At 43.4% G+C, this 22447-nt stretch overlaps 2 protein-coding genes across 15 annotated transcripts; one reads left to right on the top strand and one right to left on the bottom strand.

The window, feature by feature from the left end:
- Nucleotides 1-510: 510 nt before the first annotated feature.
- On the bottom strand, nucleotides 511-13825 carry LOC115727338 (early nodulin-75-like). 3 transcript variants are annotated; one of them, XM_048275354.1, is made up of 3 exons: nucleotides 13560-13825; nucleotides 13310-13486; nucleotides 511-1074 (listed from the first exon to the last, which is right to left on the bottom strand). In XM_048275354.1, the coding sequence occupies exons 1-3, from the start codon at nucleotides 13740-13742 to the stop codon at nucleotides 595-597; spliced, it is 840 nt and encodes a 279-aa protein (XP_048131311.1). In that variant the 5' UTR covers nucleotides 13743-13825; the 3' UTR covers nucleotides 511-594. The 3 variants fall into 3 exon arrangements, with proteins under 3 accessions (XP_048131311.1, XP_030513400.1, XP_048131316.1); XM_030657540.2 differs by lacking the exons at nucleotides 13310-13486; nucleotides 13560-13825 and adding an exon at nucleotides 1129-1616 and having other exon boundaries at nucleotides 511-993; XM_048275359.1 differs by lacking the exons at nucleotides 13310-13486; nucleotides 13560-13825 and adding an exon at nucleotides 1129-1616 and having other exon boundaries at nucleotides 511-858.
- LOC115727335 (early nodulin-75-like) lies at nucleotides 7625-21269 on the top strand. Of its 12 annotated transcripts, none has more exons than XM_048275311.1 (3): nucleotides 7625-8757; nucleotides 20365-20625; nucleotides 20761-21269. In XM_048275311.1, exons 1-3 carry the CDS (start codon nucleotides 7675-7677, stop codon nucleotides 20998-21000), a joined length of 1584 nt encoding a protein of 527 aa, XP_048131268.1. In that variant the 5' UTR covers nucleotides 7625-7674; the 3' UTR covers nucleotides 21001-21269. The 12 variants fall into 12 exon arrangements, 11 of the variants coding, with proteins under 11 accessions (XP_048131268.1, XP_030513396.2, XP_030513394.2 ...); XM_030657536.2 differs by having other exon boundaries at nucleotides 7627-8388; nucleotides 8524-8757; nucleotides 20365-21269; XM_030657534.2 differs by having other exon boundaries at nucleotides 7627-8508; nucleotides 8626-8757; nucleotides 20365-21269.
- Nucleotides 21270-22447: the final 1178 nt, after the last annotated feature.

Genomic DNA, 22447 nt, shown 5'->3' with positions numbered 1-22447 from the left:
GAAAGTTGAACACAAGCTTTAGATCCCAGATAATCAAACCAAGCTTTTTAGGATTCAAGTTTACTTGCTACACCTGTTTAGATGATCTGCTGGGTCTTTTCTAAATAAGCAGGTCCTATCTAAGCACTCCGATAAACACTTTGCCGCATGGCTTTTTCAAATGAATAGTGCAACTCAACTTCGTGTTTTACGTCGTTCATTAACTATTAATCATATTCCAGTCGCGCATCGATGTTGCATGAGGGTTTATGTGCATGAACAAATCCTTCGTGCCTGCGGGAAATGGCAAGGTTAGTGTGACAGATGATTGGGAAATTATCTAGATAAATCCTAGATATCTGTAACAGTTGGATTGCACAAGATGACAATTAAGAAGAGTTTTATCAAAGGAAAGCTCTCAGCTAGCAAGTACTCAGCATATATTAAACGTAAAGGAAAGTCGAAGGAAATACCCAAGCAAAGTACAGACATCCTATTTTGCATGGACTACAAATCACCAACCAGCTAACATGGGACCTCAGAAACTCTAAGGAACAGCTCTTATTTGAACGCGCGACAGGCACGTGACGTGTACATTCATGGAAGAACGCCCACTCAGTTCTCAGTAGGAGGCTTGTGCGGTGGCTTGTGGTGCGGCGGCTTCTCTCCCTTGCCCTTCCTGGGCTCCTCGCCTTTCTTCGGCGGCTTGTGCTCAGGGAACGGCTTCTTCGAGTCCTCTTCCACCTCTTCTACGAGAATGTGTCCCTCGTGTGGCGGCTTGTGCTTTGGTGGTGGCTTCTCTCCCTTGCCCTTCTTCGGCTCCTCGCCTTTCTTGGGCGGCTTGTGCTCAGGGAACGGCTTCTTCGAGTCCTCTTCCACCTCCTCTACGAGAATGTGTCCCTCGTGACGCGGCTTGTGCTTTGGTGGCGGCTTCTCTCCCTTGCCCTTCTTCGGCTCCTCGCCTTTCTTGGGTGGCTTGTGCTCAGGGAACGGCTTCTTCGAGTCCTCTTCAACCTCCTCTACGAGAATGTGTCCCTCATGTGGCGGATTGTGCTCTGGTGGCGGCTTCTCTCCCTTTCCCTTCTTCGGCTCCTCACCCTTCTTAGGGGGCTTGTGCTCAGGGAACGGCTTCTTCGAGTCGTCTTCCACCTCCTCTACGAGAATGTGTCCCTCGTGGGGCGGCTTGTGCTTCGGTGGCGGCCTGTCCCCTTTCTTCGGGGGTCTGTGCTCGGGGAATGGCTTCCTTTTCTCATCGGCTTCCACTTCCTCGGCAAGCATGTGGCCGGGGTGGTGGGGCGGTTTCTTGCCGGGGAACGGCTTTTTGTGGGAGTCTTCTATGTCGACCTCCTCAACGAGAATGTGCTCGTGAGGGTGGTGGTGGTGGTGGTGGTGTGGGGGCTTGTGTTTGGGGTATGGCTTGTGCGAGTCCTCGGCTTCGACCGTCTCCAAGAGACGGCGACCACCGTGGTGGTGCTTGTGGGGTGGTTTGTGCCCTTTCGGTGGCTTCTCTTTTTTGAAAGGGTGGTGGCCGTCGGAAAGGATGGCGGCGGCGAAAAGCACCGCTCCCAGGAGCAAAACTAGCAAGTACTTGGAAGACATTGTATGATTTGTCTGGCAAGTGAGCTGATGGTGTGGGAGTGGAGTTAAGGGAGTGTCTCAATTTATAGTGTTTTTGGTACTATTGTCGTCGTAAGCGAGCACGTCACTCGGTCTTTGGATTTTTCCTTGAGTGAATTTGATGGGGCCTCACATGCGCTTTCCCATCCACTGAGATTGAACAAATCCGACAGGGAATTTGAGACAGCACATTGAACAAGAAAGGGAGGTCCTTTCTACCGGCCATATCACTCCCTTATCGAATGTTTAGTCCAATTTTGCATTGTGGGAATCCATCTTTGAGTAGATAAATGTTCATGAAGAACTTCGCTTGGTGGTTATACTCAACGATTTTTCGTGGCTGTGAAATTGTCACGGATAGTGCCAATCCAAAAGTGCTGGCGTAAATTTGAATCACATAGAATCGCCGGTCTAAGCAAAATCCTTATTGTTTGGATTCAAGTCGAAGGCTTCACAAGCTATAACCAACAGCATGTCAATTCTGATTGTTTTCCATAAGACAGGACCCATGCATCATACTAAGGGTTCATATCAACTTCATACCGATGCTTGGATTGGACACGGTCACCCACAAATGTCGATGGTTCTTCGGTTAATTTTTGTCATGTCACGTCAATGTGGTGTTTGGGAAATGAATATTCTTCGCTAGTAATCGAGCTAGCAAAAATTTGGCACGTTTGTTTCGCTAAAAACTTCGTGAGAGAGAAAATGTTTCCATGAAAATCATTTCTTGAAAAAAAAAAAAACGGGTAGCTTTCATTTGTTTGGCATTTTTAGGGAAAGTGACTTCCTTCTTATCATAAGCTTGTCAGAAGGGGAAGCCATTTCTTCCAACTTAAACTTGTTGTTTTCGGTTATTAAAAAGATATTTTCTGCCGTTTAGTTTTCCGTCATCCAATCCAAACATCGGGAAGTCAAAAGAAACGGTATTCCTTCATATTCTGAGTTTTGCACCATTTGCATACTCGAGCATAGGGAATTGTCAAACGTGTTTGTGAGCACAAGACTATTACATGACTAATGATTCTCATTTTACGAGTAAGCGCATCACATGGCACGATAGAACCCTACAATACCTACACACGTTACACCCCCAGTATTAGAAACTGACCAATTTCTAGGTTTTCCATTCCGAAGTTGGCAAGACTCACATGGGGTCGAGAAACGTACAAGCGCAACCATTAATTATCTCGAGGGTTTAGATTTAAAAAATTATATTTAATAAATGTATTATTGTGGTATTACTAGTTTATTTCCTAATATGACGTCACTGCCCATATCAGTTAGGCCGGCGACCTTCGATTTGTAGAGACAAGCCACATTGAGTGATAACCGGGCGAACGGGACTCGGGTTGGGTTCTTACTACTTAATTAGTGGGGACTTCTTGCGACTTCGTTGTGTAGTTCCATGTGCCACGTGGCGAATCGCGACAAGAATGCACGGCTACTGGTTGATGATGACCCTTTGACAATCCATGCACGTGTGGCAATTGGGGAAGAGAGAATAGTGCCGACCACCTTTGCGGCTCCCATAGGTTGGCATGGAATCATCGTTCGAGGACCACATCGGCCTCCGAATTTGTACCTAATCTTAGGGGCGTCAACTGTTTGGCTCGAGTCGGGATTTCATGATATCCAACTTGATCCGAAACACCGTGCTTGACCCGATAAGTTTGTGTTTCAGTTATCATTGCGGCTTGAGCTTAGTAATGTCAGAGGACCCTGATACTTCTCGACCTCATTTTGGATGATGAGGAAACTAGCAACTCGTTGAATGATGTAGAGGAGATTCGCGACGTACCATGCTCGAACTATTTCTATACATTTGTTTAGTGGAGTATTAGGTTCGTTTCGAGCAAATTAACTTGATCTTCTTCTACGAGTGGTTGAATAATGAAGGTTCTGATATACAATGATATGCAGTATTTTTGTGGGTGCCGTGTACGAGTGTGATAATTCTATGGATTATTTTGCATGGTAACTTAGAGGACATGTCGTCTTTTTATGCTAGATGTGGACGTCTAGACGGGGCGATCTGCGCAAATCTGTGAAGAGTATCTTGGGCCAAAAGTTTCAATGACCTGTTTTATTAATGAATAGAAAAATCTACATTGCCAAACTTTGAGTCATCTTTGCGATACTTTTTATTGGTTTTTTCTTCATTTTTTTTGTTTTTTAAATTTTGGGTAGGAGTCCTAGACTAAGTGATAGTAAACAAAGATAAAAAAAGAATATAGTAAGCAACTCAATGGGCACACTTAATTGAAACGAAAACAAGGTCACCCGAACTTTAGTGCTTCCGTCCAATTTAGCTCTACCGTTTTAAGTCTCACTGAAACCACGTCTTTCATTGAAATTACCACTTGAGACGTGACCATTCGTTATCACTTGCAATATCTAATAAGCATTCGGAAATACCTTTCAAGCATGTTGAATAGTGAAATTATTGGGAAAATTCCAAAAAAGATCCCCAACTGCCCTTATTTTATCAAATAAGGGCATGAAGTGGACTTTGATTAAATATAAAAAAAAAATTCGTATGCTAGGCGTAGTGGAAGGATTAGAGGGATTAAAGTTGGGATAATATTGTCCCCGAACTTAAACAAATGGTAGGACCACATTTTACATTTTCATATGATCCATGAACTAAATTAAACATGTGCTAAAAGTTTAAGGGATCACATGATCTATTAGGCTAAAATTCAGATACCATATTAAACAAATTGAAAACGTCAAGATCATGTTATATATTGAGTCAAAATTAAAAGATTATTTATGTGATTTTTCCTGAAAGTTCGAGATGATCACATAAACCACATAAAACCAAGGATGAGGGATGAGGCGTCAAGAACCTTGGTCTAGCCTCCGTCGCATCGATCCCCGCCATGCAAGTAATCCGACATTGCGAAATGTCAACCTTTCCGATGATTTCACATTGGCTCGAGTCAGAAGAGGATGTTGTCGTAACTAATCCAACGTGGCGAAATGTCAACCTTTCCGACGATTTCACATTGGCTTTTGCGACCAAATTCGTAATCAACCTTTCCGATCTGCTCTCTGTCTCTCGGTCGGTTCTTTATTAATTCCGGTGGCCCGATCCAGCGACGTCGCTGTCGTGGCTGACATGTGCGGTGACATCACGTTATGCCACTGTTCGTAATAAAGTAATTGCAGGTTGCTCTAAGGAGAGGAGAAAGTGAAAAGAAGATATCCGTGTGCAAAGAGAGCAAAAGGTGTCGGAGATTTTTCAGATTGTTTAGTGAGATTTAGTGTGAATGCCACACTTAGAGATATTAAATTTGCATGCTCCAGCTTTAGCAGAGGTGATTGGTTTCAAATTGAGTCGATTCTCAATCGCACACTTTAATGTTAGTATGGATGATGGATTTTAGATCTAGAGTTGAGAGCCGGCCCTTTGATTACCTATTAAAAATAATTAGAACCGAGAACTGAACTGATTGGATTTGAAACTATTGAGCCAGTCATAAGCCTAAAATGGGTCGGATATGTGTGAAAAAGGGAATGTTGGAAGATGTATATATTAGGTCAGCGCTCACCTATTACATCTTATATCAAAGTCCAGTTTATGAGTGAGGGAGAGGGGTTAGAATATGTACATATTATGTCGCACATTCATTTAACAACTTAGATTTAGGCAATGGCTGCCCAAAAATTTTGCAGACTCGTGAGCCACGATCGCCTCCCAATCCCTGCGAACGAGAAAACCTTGCATGCATCGATGGGGGTTACACAAGTCGAAAGGCTCGAGCATGCTATACATCTAAAATACACATATCACGAGCTCGTAGTAAAACAATGTTTCAATGTTCCTGCCCCCCTATTTTCGCGCAAAATGTTGCTTAACGAGATAGGAAAACAATAGATAAAGACAATGACTGGAGGTCCCTTTTTCTCACCGTCTCTTAACTCCTCCGCGTTCTAGGTAGGTATCAAAATCAAAAGGCCCACCATCCGAAATGGGAAACAGAGAAAAGACGCCGCAAAATCTCTCTCTCTCTCTCTCTAGACTCTCATGCTTCCATCCTTCGTGCGACAATTTGAACAGCAACCTGCGCAGTATCACGAAGGTTCACTCGGCTGCATGTGGCGGTCCTTCGTTAGTGAAGCAATCATATTCGGCATGATTAGGACGCATCTCCTTCTCGCGTCTCTCAAGTTTCCCATGCGATCGCTTCCTTTCACATATGACCATTCGGTCTACTGAAATGACAAGCTGGTCCGGTTAGGCACGTAGGTTTTACGAGGATAATCAATTCGCCGACGACATACGCTCCACTAACCACAAATAAAACTGTCTCATATTATCCTCTATAGTTAAGTACGGTAAGAAACCTGTGGTTTCATGAAGGTGCTAGAGTAAATTGCGGTCGGACTGAGCGAATCCGCGTTAAGACGAGAGAGTTCTATGTTAACTTGTAAACTCCCCATGAAAGATCATGAATATAATTAGGAGGTGAAGTACAAAAGGTAGGGTAAAAAGTCCAGGTAGCAGTATGCAGCATCGACCCACGCTTCCATGCATCACTCTTTCAATCTATGATTCGAGTTTTCCACCCGTGTATGGGGGATGATGATCATTTATGATCCGACCTATTTGTGTAGATCGTCTTGATAAATACCTCCACTATTGTGTCATGGTAGTATTGGGGTCACTAATGTGAAGAAGATTAATGCCCTTAATCACCTGTATATTAAGGGCAATCTGCAGAATCGACATGCTGGTTGATGAAGAAGATTTTAATTAATGAGCTTAGATAGACGGATCATATTAATCTCCTATAAAGAAGGGCTATGTCTTCCTCCATCTTTGATTGGAAGAAGCGTTCTTCAACCAATTTTATGATCGTAAGAATATGGAGATAACCCATATTTTTTTTCACTTAAGTTTGCAAGTGGGCAATGTCCATAATTCGCAAATCACCAGTTAAAGGCATGACTAGTGGAAGGTTTCTTCAATTACAACGAAGTAAAGTGCAAAAGCAGATCCTGTGCCTTATTATCGATGGGGAGTATGAACCACACCCCAACGAATATATTATTCTCTTGCTCTAATTTAGTTCATGCAATAACTAAGCTATTATTGCCTCATTTCTTTTTAATTTTTCTGTTCTAATCCCATGAACTTAACCGGCTCTCATAAAACTTGCTATGCATTGCAGACCATCATCGATGAACCTCTCCTACTTTACTCTCTACTCTACTATGCATGCAATCTACAACTCTCGTGTCCGGCTTGACCAATTGCGCATCCCAATGACTTTACTTCTTTTTCAAGAAAGAGAATTCACACCGAAAATGGCCTAACTTTCCAAAAAAGCCTCAACTAAGGTCAAATTCCAATTATATCCTCGGCTTTTTCTGTCTAAAAATACTCCCCAACTTTTATTCTAGTCCAAAATCTACCTACACATCCAAAAATTGCCACTATCAACATCATGATTAATTAGAGGTTCATTATCAAAACCCATATCTTCATCAATAGCCTCACCTTTATATGGAATAATAGTAATATCCCGATATTGATAATCTTGATTAATGACGATCTTTTTACGCGTGAGCAGATTTTGAACTAGAGTAAAACTTTGAAACTTTTCTGTAAATGAAAAGATGTTTGATGTAGAATTGGGATTAGATATAAAGTGATGAGATTTTTTCAGTAAATTAGGCCTACTAAAAATTAAGAGATCAAGAAACCCAATGTCCAAAGATGGACCCAACCTATTTGCCATCTGGCGGTGCAAATCTGTCCAGACGGAGCAGTTAATTAAGACAAAATATTAGGGCCTGATTGTCAAACTTTTCAACCCTAAAGCATATCTCGATGTCCAAAAGATGGATCCCACCCTGCCACATTCTCGAGCAGCAAAAACGAGTAACAACCTAGACGAGTAGACGACGCGCCGTTTCATATCATGACAAAGGCAAAAACAAAAATCCTAGGATCCGAGTGACATGCTTGCTGACGACGAAATAGGTCCGAAAGCCTCTATAAATTGAGACACTCCCCAGCTCCGTCAACAAACACCATCACCTCCAACATTCTCTTCTCTAGCTAAAATGAAGCAAACCATGTCTTCCAAGCATCTGCTAGTGTTGCTCCTGGGAGTGGTGCTCTTCACCACCACCGTCTTCTGCGACGGCCACCACCCTAAGCCGCCGAGAGATCACAAGCCACCCCACAAGCAATACCCTGTCGGGGGCCGCCGCCTCCTAGAGAACCTCGACGTCAAGGACTCCCAAAAGCCGTTCCCCAAACCCAAGCCCCCGCACCGCCCTCCTGGGCACATCCTCATCGAGGAGGCCGAAAAGGAGGACTCCCACAAAAAGCCGTTCCCTGGCAAGAAACCGCCCCACCACCACCACCCGGGCCACATGCTCGCTGAGGAGGTGGAAGCCGAGGAGATGAAAAAGCCATTCCCTGAGAACAAGCCCCCGAAGAAAGGCGAGAAGCCGCCACCAAAGCACAAGCCTCCCCACGAGGGACACATTCTCGTAGAGGAGGTGGAAGAGGACTCGAAGAAGCCATTCCCAGAGGACAAGCCGCCGAAGAAAGGGGAGGAGCCGAAGAAGGGGAAGGGAGAGAAGCCACCACCGGAGCACAAGCCACCACACGAGGGCCACGTTCTCGTAGAGGAGGTGGAAGAGGACTCGAAGAAGCCATTCCCCGGGGACAAGCCGCCGAAGAAGGGTGAGGAACCGAAGAAGGGGAAGGGAGAGAAGCCACCACCGGAGCACAAGCCACCCCACGAGGGCCACATTCTGGTAGAGGAGGTGGAAGAGGACTCAAAGAAGCCATACCCCGAGGACAAGCCACCGAAGAAGGGCGAGGAACCGAAGAAGGGGAAGGGAGAGAAGCCACCACCGGAGCACAAGCCACCCCACGAGGGCCACATTCTGGCAGAGGAGGTGGAAGAGGACTCAAAGAAGCCCGTCCCCGAGCACAAGCCGCCGAAGAAGGGCGAGGAGCCAAAGAAGGGGAAGGGAGGCAAGCCACCGCACGAGGGGCACATTCTCGTAGAGGAGGTGGAAGAGGACTCGAAGAAGCCCGTTCCCGAGCACAAGCCGCCGAAGAAAGGCGAGGAGCCAAAGAAGGGGAAGGGAGGCAAGCCACCGCATGAGGGGCACATTCTGGTAGAGGAGGTGGAAGAGGATGCGAAGAAGCCGGTCCCCGAGCACAAGCCACCAAAGAAAGGGGAGGAGCCGAAGAAGGGTAAGGGAGAGAAGCCACCGCACCACAAGCCACCGCACAAGCCTCCCACCGAGAACTGAGCGCCGCCGTAGACGATGTGTCCCTGCATGTGCTCGTTATGCATTAGGAATAAGAGCTGTACTTGATCATACGTACGCTATTCTGTCCGATCTCTCGAGTCTTACCGAGCGGACAGCCCTGCATCGCTACGCTCTCGTTCTATAGCTTGTCTTTTGGCTATGTTCTGTCTAGGAGTCGGTTCTTTCGCTTTGTATCGGTTTTACGCTTGGTGCATTGAGTAGACCTTGGACGACTGATGTAGATTGTCGGGTGTCATCTTACGCTTTTCGAATGTTACCATACACTCTTCCCCGACAAAAAAGCGTCTCGACATATTTGCTTGAAACACCGCGGTGTTGTACGATGTGGATAATAATTTTCACAGGCGGCATCGATCGGAGGATTCCGATTTATCGTGCGAAAAGAAGATTCGCAGGTTGGAGAGGTTGATACGTCGGCACGATGTGGTTTGATACTCCATCACTATAGAGGATCCATCGGACCACCTCCAAAAAGAATTGGTTTAGAAACACAGGAAGCGAATAATCATTCTCAAAATGGAGGAGGACATAAGAAAAGAAAGCGATAGAGGTGTAATCGGTAAAGTAGACATGTGTATTACGTACGAAAACGGGTGCGATTCGTGAGATGAACTCCGACCCCTTTTGTCATACTTTTATGTGCTGTGTACACACCCCTTCTTCACCGCTGATTGTGAATACTTTGTTTCAAATGGGATCTCTGCTTTGACTTTCTCGTCTGTTTAGCAACGTTGATTAAATTCTGGTTCTTTTTCTTATTGTCTTATATCATTTCCAACATGGATAATTAGGGGAAGAGCCTTAAAACTCGTGTCCATTCAACATTTTCAATTTTTTTTACGTTTTTTTTTTTTGGGTCGTTGGAACGAGATTTCATTAACTAGATTTCATTAACTAACTCAAAAGAGTTTGAGAAGGAGAGACAAGGAATGAAAACAAAGTAAGATCCATGGGGCTTCCGGTGGGCTTTGATAACCGATTAAAAGGGAGAGACTCATTTCTACAGCCGCAGCTGATGGCTACCTCCGTCGTTCCCGAACGAAAGGACCCGTCGATATTAATTTTCATTAACACTTAACACCATCATTTTTCTATTAAATTGACATAAAAAAAAAAACACAAGGGGGGAGTTTAATAAGACGAGGATGGCGCCATCCCCTTTATTGCCGGTGAGGGCAATGGGCCCTTACTAGGCCATCGGCAAGGATGGCCCTCGCCACGAGCGGGTCCTAATTTGGTGGTTGTCTACAGTGGCTTTAGCCACAATTGAGCAAGAATCACCCCTGGCTCTAGCATGGATTGTTGCGAGGGCTAGACAACCGTTGCCTAGGGGGGGTTGGCGGGGCGCCGTGGCCACCGATCGCTTGGTTGTGGTGAGGGCAACCGTCGTCTTGTCCTTGCCTTTTGATTGCTTTTTATGTGTATTGTCTATTTTCTTTTCTAAATGCTTAGCATCTTATGTAGCGCTCCTTGCATTGGAAAAAAAAAAAGGGAAAAATAATAATAAAAAAAAGGGTCACATGGATTTTAGGAGTTTTTATTTATTTATTATTAAATAAGTTTTAGGAGTTAAAAACTTGAAAAGCAAACGAAAGTCGGTTATCCCAGTGAGGATGCATAATTTTAGGGTGCGCATGATAACACTTCCGGAGCAGAAATCAATTTAGTAACACAACTTCTGAAGCAGAAATCCATTTGGTTCACAACTTTAAATTTATACTTCTAAAACAACTTTTTACTTCGGAAGAGATTTTTGCAGCACTTTGCAGAAGTAAAAAAAACTTACTTCTCAACATCAGAAGCTATTTTTTTCCTTTTCACTCCTTCCTCTTCATATTTTCTTCCGTTTACGAGGGCTCTCACTCTCTCTCTTCGCTCACTATGTACTCATTCTCGAGAGGTGTGGGCCGGGTTGACCCGATTTGAAAAATATTTTAAAAATGCAAATATTTTAATAATAATAAAATTTAAATAAAAAAAAGGAAATTTTGAAAAAAAATCATTAAAAAGTATAAAAAAATTTCATAAAAATTTCCAAAAGTAATAACAAAATTCAGAAAAAATTTGTGAGCTCTTAAAAAAATCATAATAAAATAAAAAAATTCATAAAAATATTAAAAATATTAAAATTTTTGAAAATTTTGAAAATTTCAAAAAAATCCAAAAAGATAGGAAATGGCCACAATCAACTGGCCAAGACCTATTTTGGATTTTTTGACCCCCGATCTTTCCAAATTGAAGATTTTGCCCTTCTTGGCAAATTGTCTCCAATTTCTCCCAAATCACTCATGAACTCTAATCACACATTCTCTAAGCCCTTAGGACTATATTAGGGAAGCCTTAATTTGTATTGATATGCTTTATCTGTCCACTTGATTACATATTTATTTTATTGAATGTGATTGGTAGGATTAGTCTTCCGACTTGCATGAAAACCCGTCGGTATTTGCATTTAACTTTTCTTGATAAAATGCATTTTAGGTTAGAATTAATAATTTTTCGTAGAAATTTTGTCCTGTTATCAAACACTTTTCTTTGATCAGAAATCAACTTCTAAAGCAGAAGTAGAAAAATTAACTTTTGCTTCTGAACCGGAAGTTGAAAAATCAACATTTGCTTCTGAAGTTATTTCCGAAGCAGAAGTGTTGTCATGCACACCCTTACTTTTCGCCATAAGCCCAAGAGAGAGGCCCGGCCCGTGCGGCGAATCGGCGGTGAGCCATGCATGGGAGTTTATAGCCAATGCCAACCCACGAAGGAACGCTTGAAAATCGGAGCGTGTGTCTACTTCCGACCGAGGCTCCGTTCTAATATTGTCGAAAAAGTTTCAAATCTATTGCCTTTTTGCCAATTGAGTCCATTTGTCCAATTTTGATATGAAATCGCTAGCGTGGATGTTGGTCGTCCTACGTGGCACGGTCAATGCTGATGTGGATTTTTTTTATTTATTTTTTCGAGATATTTTCGAATTAGTATTATTAATTTTTACTTTATTTTATTTTTCCTTTTTTTCTTTTCTTTTATGTGGACAGCGAGGGCCCGACAACCGTCTCCCATTAGGTGGCGAGGGCCTGGTGACCCTTGCTGGCCACATAAAAAAAAAAGGAAAGAAATTTTTTTAAAATATTAAATATCATTAAAAATTATCCACGTTGGTGATTTCCAACCAAAATTGGCTGGATACACTCAATTGGAAAAACACGAAAATGTTTAGGACTCAAGCGGCAAAATTAAAATGTTTATGACTGAATTGACAAAAGTGCAATAGAATTTAGCACGTTTTGAATAATTTCCCCGTAGCTATTAGCTGTGGGTAAGTACAAATATCTATTTAGAATAATATGATTCTATTAACATAGTTTTAACTAGTTAAACTACCCCAAATAGACAAAAAAAAAAAAAAACTAATGTTTCTAATACATTCATTGTTATCATCTCATGTATGTACTGCTATCAGTACGCAAAAGAATTCATTATTCCTTCTTTCATTATACTTCACGAGTGAGTCAAAAAGAAGTTGGTCACAATCTTTAGATCCAGATAATCAAACCAAGCTTTTAGGATTCAAGTTTACTTCTTACACGTGTTTAGAAGATGATCTGCTGGGTCTTTTCTAAATAAGCAAGTCCTATCTAAGCACTCCGACGAACATTTGCCGCATGGCTTTTTCAAATGAATAGTGCAAATCAACTTCGTATCTTACGTCGCTCATTAACTACTAATCATATTCTAGTCGCGCTTCTATGTTGCATGAGGGTTTATGTCTATGAACAAATCCTTCGTGACTGCGGGAAATGGCAAGGTTAGTGTTACAGATGATTAGGCAATTATCTAGATAAATCCTAGTTATCTCTAAAAGTTGGATTGCACAAGATGACATTCAAGAAGAGTTTTATCAAAGGAAAGCTCTCAGCTAGCAAGTACTCAGCATATATTCAACGGAAGCAAAGTCGACGGAAATACCCAAGCGAAGTACAGACATCCTATTTTGCATGGAATACAAATCACCAACCAGCTAACATGGGACCTCAGAAACTCTAAGGAACAGCTCTTATTTGAACGCGCGACAGGCACGTGACGTGTACATTCATGGAAGAACGCCCACTCAGTTCTCAGTAGGAGGCTTGTGCGGTGGCTTGTGGTGCGGCGGCTTCTCTCCCTTGCCCTTCCTGGGCTCCTCGCCTTTCTTCGGCGGCTTGTGCTCAGGGAACGGCTTCTTCGAGTCCTCTTCCACCTCTTCTACAAGAATGTGTCCCTCGTGTGGCGGCTTGTGCTTTGGTGGTGGCTTCTCTCCCTTGCCCTTCTTCGGCTCCTCGCCTTTCTTGGGTGGCTTGTGCTCAGGGAATGGCTTCTTCGAGTACTCTTCAACCTCCTCTACGAGAATGTGTCCCTCATGTGGCGGCTTGTGCTCTGGTGGCGGCTTCTCTCCCTTTCCCTTCTTCGGGGGCTTGTGCTCAGGGAACGGCTTCTTTGAGTCGTCTTCCACCTCCTCTACGAGAATGTGTCCCTCGTGGGGTGGCTTGTGCTTCGGTGGCGGCTTATCCCCTTTCTTCGGGGGTTTGTGCTCGGGGAAAGGCTTCTTTTTCTCATCGGCTTCCACTTCCTCGGCAAGCATGTGGCCGGGGTGGTGGGGCGGTTTCTTGCCGGGGAACGGCTTTTTGTGGGAGTCTTCTATGTCGACCTCCTCGATGAGAATGTGCTCGTGAGGGTGGTGGTGGTGGTGGTGTGGGGGGCTTGTGTTTGGGGAATGGCTTGTGCGAGTCCTCGGTGGTGGTGCTTGTGGGGTGGTTTGTGCCCTTTCGGTGGCTTCTCTTTTTCGAAAGGGTTGTGGCCATCGGAGAGGACGGCGGCTGCGAAAAGCACCGCTCCCAGGAGCAAAACTAGCAAGTACTTGGAAGACATTGTATGATTTGTCTGGCAAGTGAGCTGATGGTGTGGGAGTGGAGTTAAGGGAGTGTCTCAATTTATAGTGTTTTTGGTACTATTGTCGTTGTAAGCGAGTACGTCACTCGGTCTTTGGATTTTCCCTTGAGTGAATTTGATGGGGCCTCACATGCGCTTTCCCATCCACTGAGATTGAACAAATCGGACAGGGAATATGAGACAGCACATTGAATAAGAAAGGGAGGTCCTTTCCACCGGCCATACCTCTCTCTAATAGAATGTTTCGTCCAATTTTGCATCGTTGGAATCCGTCTTTGAGTAGATAAATGTTCATGAAGAACTTTGGTTGGTGGTTACACTCAACGATTTTTCGTGGGTGTGAAATTGTCACGGATAGTGCCAACCCAAAAGTGTTTGTAAATTTGGATCACAATAATCAACGATCTAAGAAAAATCCTTATTGTTCGGATTCAAGTCGAAGGCTTCACAAGCTATAATCAACGGCACGTCGGTTCTAATTGTTTTCCATAAGACAGGATCCATGCATCATATTAAGGGTTCGTATCAACTTTACACCAATGCATGGATCGGACACGAGTGCCCACAAATGTCGATGGTTCTTTGATTAATTTTTTGTAATGCCACGTCAATGTGGTGTTTGGGAAATGAATATTCTTCACTAGTAATCAACCTGGTAGAAATTTGGCATGTTCGTTTCACTAGAAACTTTATGAGAGAGAAAATATTTCCATGAAAATCGTTTCTTGAAAAAAAAATAAAGGGTTAGCTTTCATTTGTTTGGTATGTTAGGGAAAGTGACTCCCTTCTTATCGGAAGCTTATCGGAAGGGGAAGCCATTTCTTCCAATTTAAGCTTGTTATTTTCGGACCATAAAAAATACTTAATGTAAATCGATTAGTTTTTCGTCATCCAATCCAAACACCGAATTTCATATTCTGAGTTTTACACCATTTGCATACTTGAGCATAGGGGAATTGTCAAACGTGTTTGTGAACACAAGACTATTACATGACTAATGATTCTCATTTTACAAGTAAGCGCATCACATGGCACGACAAAACTCTACATCACCTACACACGTTACCCCTCTAGTATTAGAAACTGACCGATTTCTAGATTTTCTATCCCGAAGTTGGCAAGACTCAACACGGGTTCGAGAAACATACAAGCGCAACCATTAATTATCTCGAGGCTTCAGATTCAAAAACTTGTATTTAATAAATATATTATTGTGGTATTACTAGTTTATTTCCTAATATGGCGTCACTGCCCATGTCAATTAGGAACGGTGACCTTCGATTTGAAGAGACAAGCTGCATTGAGTGATAACCGGGCGAATGAGACTCGGGTTGGGTTCTTACTATTTAATTAGCGGAGACTTCTTGCGACTTCGTTGTGTAGTTCCATGTGCCACGTGGCGGATCGCGACAAGAATGCACAGCTACTGGTTGATGATGACCCTTTGACAATCCATGCACGTGTGGCAATTGGGGAAGAGAGAAACAGTGCCGACCACCTTTGTGGCTCCCATGGATTGCCATGGCATCATCGTTCTAGGAACACATCGGCCTCCAAATTTGTTACCTAATCTTAGGGGGCTCAATTGGTGGGCTCGAGTCGGGAATTTCATGATCGTAGAAATGTGCTTGACCCGACAAGTTCGCGTTTCAGTAATCATTGGGGCTTGAGTTTACTAATATGAGACGACCTGATACTTCTCGACCTCATGTTGGTTGATAAGGGAAACTAGCAACTCGTTAAATGATATAGAAGAGGTTTGGACGTGCCATGCTCGAATTGTTTCTGTACATTTGTTAGAAATAGCGCGTTCTGATATATAAAGATATAGCAACTCCTTTAGTGAAGCCTTAGATTCGATTTGAACCGATTAACTTTATCTTCTTCTGTGAGTGGATGAGTAATGAAGGTTTTGATATATGAAGATATGTAGTATTTTTGTGTTGGCGTGTACGAGTGTGATAATTCTATGGATTATTTTGCATAGTAACTTAGAGGCCATGTTGGCTTTTTATGATGGACGTGGATGTTTAGATAGGGCGATTTGCGCACATCTGTGAAGAGTGTTCGTGGCCAAAAGTTTCAATGACCTGCATTATTAATAAATAGTAAAAAAAAAATCTACATTGCGAAACTTTGAGTCATCTTTAAGATACTTTTTATTGTTTTTTTTTTTTTCACTTTTTGTTTTTTAAATCTTGGATAGGAGTCCTAGACTAGGTGACAGTAAACAAAGATAAAAAAGAACATAGTAAGCAACTCAATGGGTACACTCAATTGAACGAAAACAAGGTCATCCGAACTTTAATGCTTTCATCCAATTTAGCTCTACCTTCTTAAGTCTCACTGAAACCATGGCTTTCATATAGTTCCTAAATTTTGACCATTTATGCAATGTAATGTGATTTCCGAACTTTAGTCCAATACGTATTGTGGTTTCTAAACTTTTAATTTTTCCAATGTAATCATATTCAATTTAATCCTTGGGACTATATAAAAATGTTCAATATTGTCTCTAAAGTTGAATAAATGGCAGGATAATGTCTTACATTTTCATATGATCCATCATCTAAATTGAACATAAGCTAAAAGTTTAAGAGACCAAATGGTACATTAGGTTAAAATTCATATATCATATTGAATAAATTGAAAATATAAAAGGCTCACGTCATGTCTTGAATCAAAATTTCAAAGATTATTTATGTGGGTTTTCTTGAAAGTTCGAGATAATCACGTAGAACCCCTTGAAACCAAGGATGAGGGATGAGACGTCAAGAACCTTGGTCTAGCCTACTTTTCCAAAGCAGAACCGAGACTGAAATAACGGTAAAATACGTGCCGACGATTCCCCCACGCAACCGATGTCGGCGGTTGTTCCAGTCAGAAGAGGATTTTGTCGTAACTAATCGCACGTGGCGAAATGTCAACCTTTCCGAGGATTTCACATTGGCTTTTGCCACCCCAGTCGCAATCAACGTTAAACGAATCTCGCAGCTTTCCGATCTGGTCTGCCCTGTTTCTCTCTCGCTCTCGGTTCTTCATTCATTCCGGTGACCGGATCCAGCGAGGTCGCTGTCGTGGCTGACATGCGCGGTGACATCATGGTATGCCACTGTTCGTAGTAAAGTAGTTGCAGGTTGCTCTAAGGAGAGAAGAAAGTCAAAGGAAGAAATCCGTGTGCAAAGAGAACAGGAGGTGTTGGAGATTTTTCAGGTTGTTTAGTGAGATTTAGTGTGAATGCCACACTTGAGATATTAATGGTTTCAAGTTGAGTCGATTCTTAATCACACACTTTAATGTTACTATGGATGATTAGTTTCAGACTTAAAATCAAGAACCCACCCTTTGACTATCGGTTAAAATGGAACAGATATATGTGAAAAATGGAATGTTGGAAGATAAATGTATTAGATCGGTGCTTACATGTTAAATCTTATATCAAAGTCTAGTTTACGCGTGAGGGAGAGGGGTTAGAGCATCTACATGTTATGTCACGCATTCATTTAATAACTTAGATTTAAGCAATGGCCCCACAAAAATTTTACAGCATCTCCCAAAATATATGTAATGACTCGTGAGCCACGCTCGCCTCCCAATCCCGGTGGACAAGAAAACACTGCATGAATCGATGGAGATCACATAAATCGAAAGGCTCGAGGATTCTATACATCTAAAGTGCACATGTCACGAGCTTGTGCCAACAATGTTTCAATGTTCCACCCCCTATTTTCGTGCAAAATGTTGCTTAACGAGATAGGAAAACAATAGATGAAGACAATGACTAGAGGTCCCTTTTTCTCATCCGTCTCTTAACGCCTCCGCGTTCTAGGAAGGTATCAAAGTCAAAGGCGTCACCATCCGAAATGCGAAACTGAGAAAAGACGCCGCAAAATCTCTCTCTCTCTCTCTAGGCTCACATGATTCCATTCTTCGTGCAGTAATATGAACACTAGCCTGCGTAATATCACGAAGGTTCACTCGGTTGCATGTGGTGGTGCTTCGTTATTTAAGCAATCATATTTGGCATGATTAGGACGCATCTCCTTCTCGCGTTTCTCAAGTTTCCCATGCTATCGCTTCATTTCACATATAACCATTAAGTCCATTGAAATGACAAGCTGGTCCGGTTAGTCACGTAGGTTTTACGAGGATAAAGTATTCACCGACAACATGCACTACACTAACCACGAATAAAACTATCTCAGATTATCCTTTATAGTTAAGTATAGGCAGAAAACACTGTGGTTTCATGAAGGTACTTCAGTAAATCGCGGTCGGACTGAACGAATCCACGGTACGATGGGAGAGTTCTATGTTAACTTGTAAACTCCCCATGAAAGATCAAGGTTATAATTAGGAGGTGAAGTACAAAAGGGAGGGATAAAAAAGTTCAAGTAGCAATATGCAGCATTGACACTTGCTTCCATGCATCGCTATTTCAATCTATGATTTGGGTTTTCGTGTCATTATAGTATTTCGATCATTAATGTGAAGAAGATGAATGCCCTTAATCACCTCTATATAGAGGACAATCCGCAAGATTAACATACTAATTAATGAATATTTTAATTAATGGGCTTTGATTAACGGATCATGTTAATCACCTGTAAAGAAGGGCCATGTCTTCCTCCGTCTTTGATTGGAAGAAGCTTTCTTCAACCAATTGTGTGATAGTAAGAATATGGAGATGACCCATATTTGTTCGTATTTAAGTTTGGAAGTGGACAATGCCCATTATTTGGCAAATCACCAGTTAAAGACATAACTGGAGGAAGGTTCCTCCAATCACAACGAAGTAAAAAGCAAAAGCGAGCCCTCATGCCTTATTATCAATGAAGAGTATGAACCACACCCCAACAAATATGTCATTCTCTTGCTCTAATTTAGTCCATGCAATAGCTAAGCTGTTATTGCCTCATTTCTTCTTAAATTTTCTGTTCTAATCCTATGAACTTAACCGGCTCTTATAGGACTTGCGAGATGTTTGATGTGCCTTCAAATGGCTGAGTCCGCGTTATTTAGAAAGAAAAAAAAAAAGAAAAAAGAAAAACAAACACCATCTCCAAAATTTATCATCGGTATGCCCCCGCTTGTCGGTCTTAATATATCTAGTATTCTTCTGTTTTGAGACATGGTTTTATATGCCGATTCTACTCATAAACAAGTCTTTGGTTGCATTATAGAAGCTTTTTCCTACGTAATACAGAACATCATCGACGAACCTCTCCTACTTTACTCTCTACTCTACTACGCATGTAATCTACAACTCTCGTGTCCGGCTTGACCAATTGCGCATCCAAATGACTTTACTTATTTCTCAAGAAAGACAATTCACACTAAAAATGGCCTAACTTTCTAAAAAAAGCCTCAACTAAGGTCAAATTCCAATTACATCCTCGGTTTCTTTTGTCTAAGAATACTCCCCAACTTTCATTCTAGTCCAAAATCTACCTACACATCCAAAAATTGCCACTATCAACATCATGATTAGTTAGAGATTCATTATCAGAATCCATGTCTTCATCAATACTCTCACCTTTATATGGAACAACAATAGTATCCCGACGTTGATAATCTTGATCGGTGACTGATTTTTTACGCGTGAGCAAATTTAGGCTAGAGTAAAACTTTGAAACTTTTCTGTAAATAAAAAGATGTTCGATGTAGAATTGGGATTATATCTAAAGTGATGAGATTTTTTCAGTAAATTAGGCCTACTAAAAATTAAGAGATCAAGAAACCCAATGTCCAAAGATGGACCCAACCTATTTGCCATCTGGCGGTGCAAATCTGTCCAGACAGAGCAGTTAATTTACGGCCTGATTGTCAAACTTTTCAACCCTAAAGCATATCTCGACATCCAAAAGATGGACCCCACCCTACCACATTCTCGAGCAACAAAAATGAGTACCAACCTAGACGAGTAGACGACGCGCCGTTTCATATCATGACAAAGGCAACAGCAAGTCCTAGGATCCGAGTGACATGCTTGCTGACGGCGAAATAGGTCCGAAAGCCTCTATAAATTGAGACACTCCCCGGCTTCCTCAGCAAACACAACCACCTCCTCCATTCTCTTCTCTAGCTAAAATGAAGCAAGCCATGTCTTCCAAGCACTTGCTAGTGTTGCTCCTGGGAGTGGTGCTCTTCACCACCACCGTCTTCTGCGACGGCCACCACCCTAAGCCGCCGAAAGATCACAAGCCACCCCACAAGCAATACCCTGTCGGGGGCCGCCGCCTCCTAGAGAACCTCGACGTCGAGGACTCCCAAAAGCCGTTCCCCAAACCCAAGCCCCCGCACCGCCCTCCTGGGCACATCCTCATCGAGGAGGCCGGAAAGGAGGATTCCCACAAAAAGCCGTTCCCCGGCAAGAAACCGCCCCACCACCACCACCCGGGCCACATGCTCGCGGAGGAGGTGGAAGCCGAGGAGACGAAAAAGCCATTCCCTGAGAACAAGCCCCCAAAGAAAGGCGAGAAGCCGCCACCAAAGCACAAGCCACCACACGAGGGACACATTCTCGTAGAGGAGGTGGAAGAGGACTCAAAGAAGCCATTCCCCGAGGACAAGCCGCCGAAGAAAGGGGAGGAGCCGAAGAAAGGGAGGGGAGAGAAGCCACCACCGGAGCACAAGCCACCACACGAGGGCCACATTCTCGTAGAGGAGGTGGAAGAGGACTCGAAGAAGCCATTCCCGGAGGACAGGCCACCGAAGAAGGGGGAGGAACCGAAGAAGGGGAAGGGAGAGAAGCCGCCTCCGAAGCACAAGCCACCCCACGAGGGCCACATTCTCGTAGAGGAGGTGGAAGAGGACTCGAAGAAGCCATACCCCGAGGACAAGCCACCGAAGAAGGGCGAGGAACCGAAGAAGGGGAAGGGAGAGAAGCCACCACCGGAGCACAAGCCACCCCACGAGGGCCACATTCTGGTAGAGGAAGTGGAAGAGGACTCGAAGAAGCCCGTCCCCGAGCACAAGCCACCGAAGAAAGGCGAGGAGCCAAAGAAGGGGAAGGGAGGCAAGCCACCGCACCAGGGGCACATTCTGGTAGAAGAGGTGGAAGAGGATGCAAAGAAGCCGTTCCCCGAGCACAAGCCACCAAAGAAAGGGGAGGAGCCGAAGAAGGGGAAAGGAGACAAGCCGCCGCACAAGCCTCCCACCGAGAACTGAGCGCCGTCGTAGGCGATGTGTCCCTGCATGTGCTCGTTATGCATTAGGAATAAGAGCTGTGCTTGAACATACGTACGCTATTCAGTGCCATCTCTCGAGTCTTACCGGGCGGACAGCCCTGTATCGCTACGCTCTCGTTCTATAGCTTGTCTTTTGGCTATGTTCTGTCTAGGAGTCGGTTCTTTCGCTTTGTATCGGTTTTACGCTTGGTGCATTGAGTAGACCTTGGACGACTGATGTAGATTATCGGGTGTCATCTTACGCTTTTCGGATGTTACCATCCACTCCTGCCCGACAAAAAACCGTCTCGACATATTTACTCGAAACACCGCGATGTCATACGATGTGGATAATAATTTTCACAGGCCGCATCGATCAGAGGATTCCATTTATCGCGCGAAAATAAGATTCGCAGTTTGGAGAGGTTGACATGTCGGCACGATGTGGTTTGAAACTCCATCACTATAGAGGATCCATCGGACCACCTCCAAAAAGAATTCGTTTAGAAATACAGGAAGCGAATAATCATTCTCAAAAGGGAGGAGGACACAAGAAAAGAAAGCGGTAGAGGTGTAATCGGTAAAGTAGACGTGTGTATTACGTACGAATACGGGTGCGAGATGAACTCCGACCCCTTTTGTCATACTTTTATGTGCTGTGTACACACCCCTTCCTTACCGCTGATTGTGAATCCTTTGTTTCAAATGGGATCTCTGCTTTGACTTTCTCGTCTGTTTAGCGACGTTGATTAAATTCTGGTTCTTGTTCTTGTTGTCTTGTATCATTTCCAACATGGATAATTAGGGGAAGAGCCTTAAAACTTGTTTCGATTCAACATTTTCAAATTTTTTCACGTTTTTTCTTTTTGGTTGGAACAAGATTTCATTAACTAACTCAAAGAGTTTGAGAAGGAGAGACAAGGAATGGAAAGAAAGTAAGACCCACGGGGGTTCCGGTGGGCTTTGATAACCGATTAAAAGGGAGAGGCTCATTTCTATGGCTGCAGCTAATGGCTACCTCCGTCGTTCCCGAACGAAAGGACCCGTCGATATTAATTTTCGTTAACACTAAACACTATCATTTTTCTATTAAATTGACACATAAGAAAAAAAATTCAAGGGGGGAGTTTAATAAGACGAGGATGGCGCCATCCCCTTTCTTGCCGGTGAGGGCAATGGGCCCTTATTACGCCATCAGCAAGGATGGCCCTCGCCACGAGCGGGTCCTGATTTGGTCGTTGTCTGCAATGGCTTTAGCCACGATCGAGCAAGAATCGCCCCTAGCTCTAGCATGGATTGTTGTGAGGGCTAGGCAACCCTTGCCTTGGGGGGGAGGGTGCCGTGGCCACCGATCGCTCGGTTGTGGTGAGGGTGACCGTTGTCTTGTCCTTGCCTTTTGATTGCTTTTTATGTGTATTGTCTATTTTCTTTTCTAAATGCTTAGCATC

This window comes from Rhodamnia argentea, chromosome 1 (assembly GCF_020921035.1).
Source record: "Rhodamnia argentea isolate NSW1041297 chromosome 1, ASM2092103v1, whole genome shotgun sequence".
Lineage (NCBI taxonomy): Eukaryota > Viridiplantae > Streptophyta > Magnoliopsida > Myrtales > Myrtaceae > Rhodamnia > Rhodamnia argentea.
This window is presented reverse-complemented; position numbering and strand designations above follow the sequence as displayed.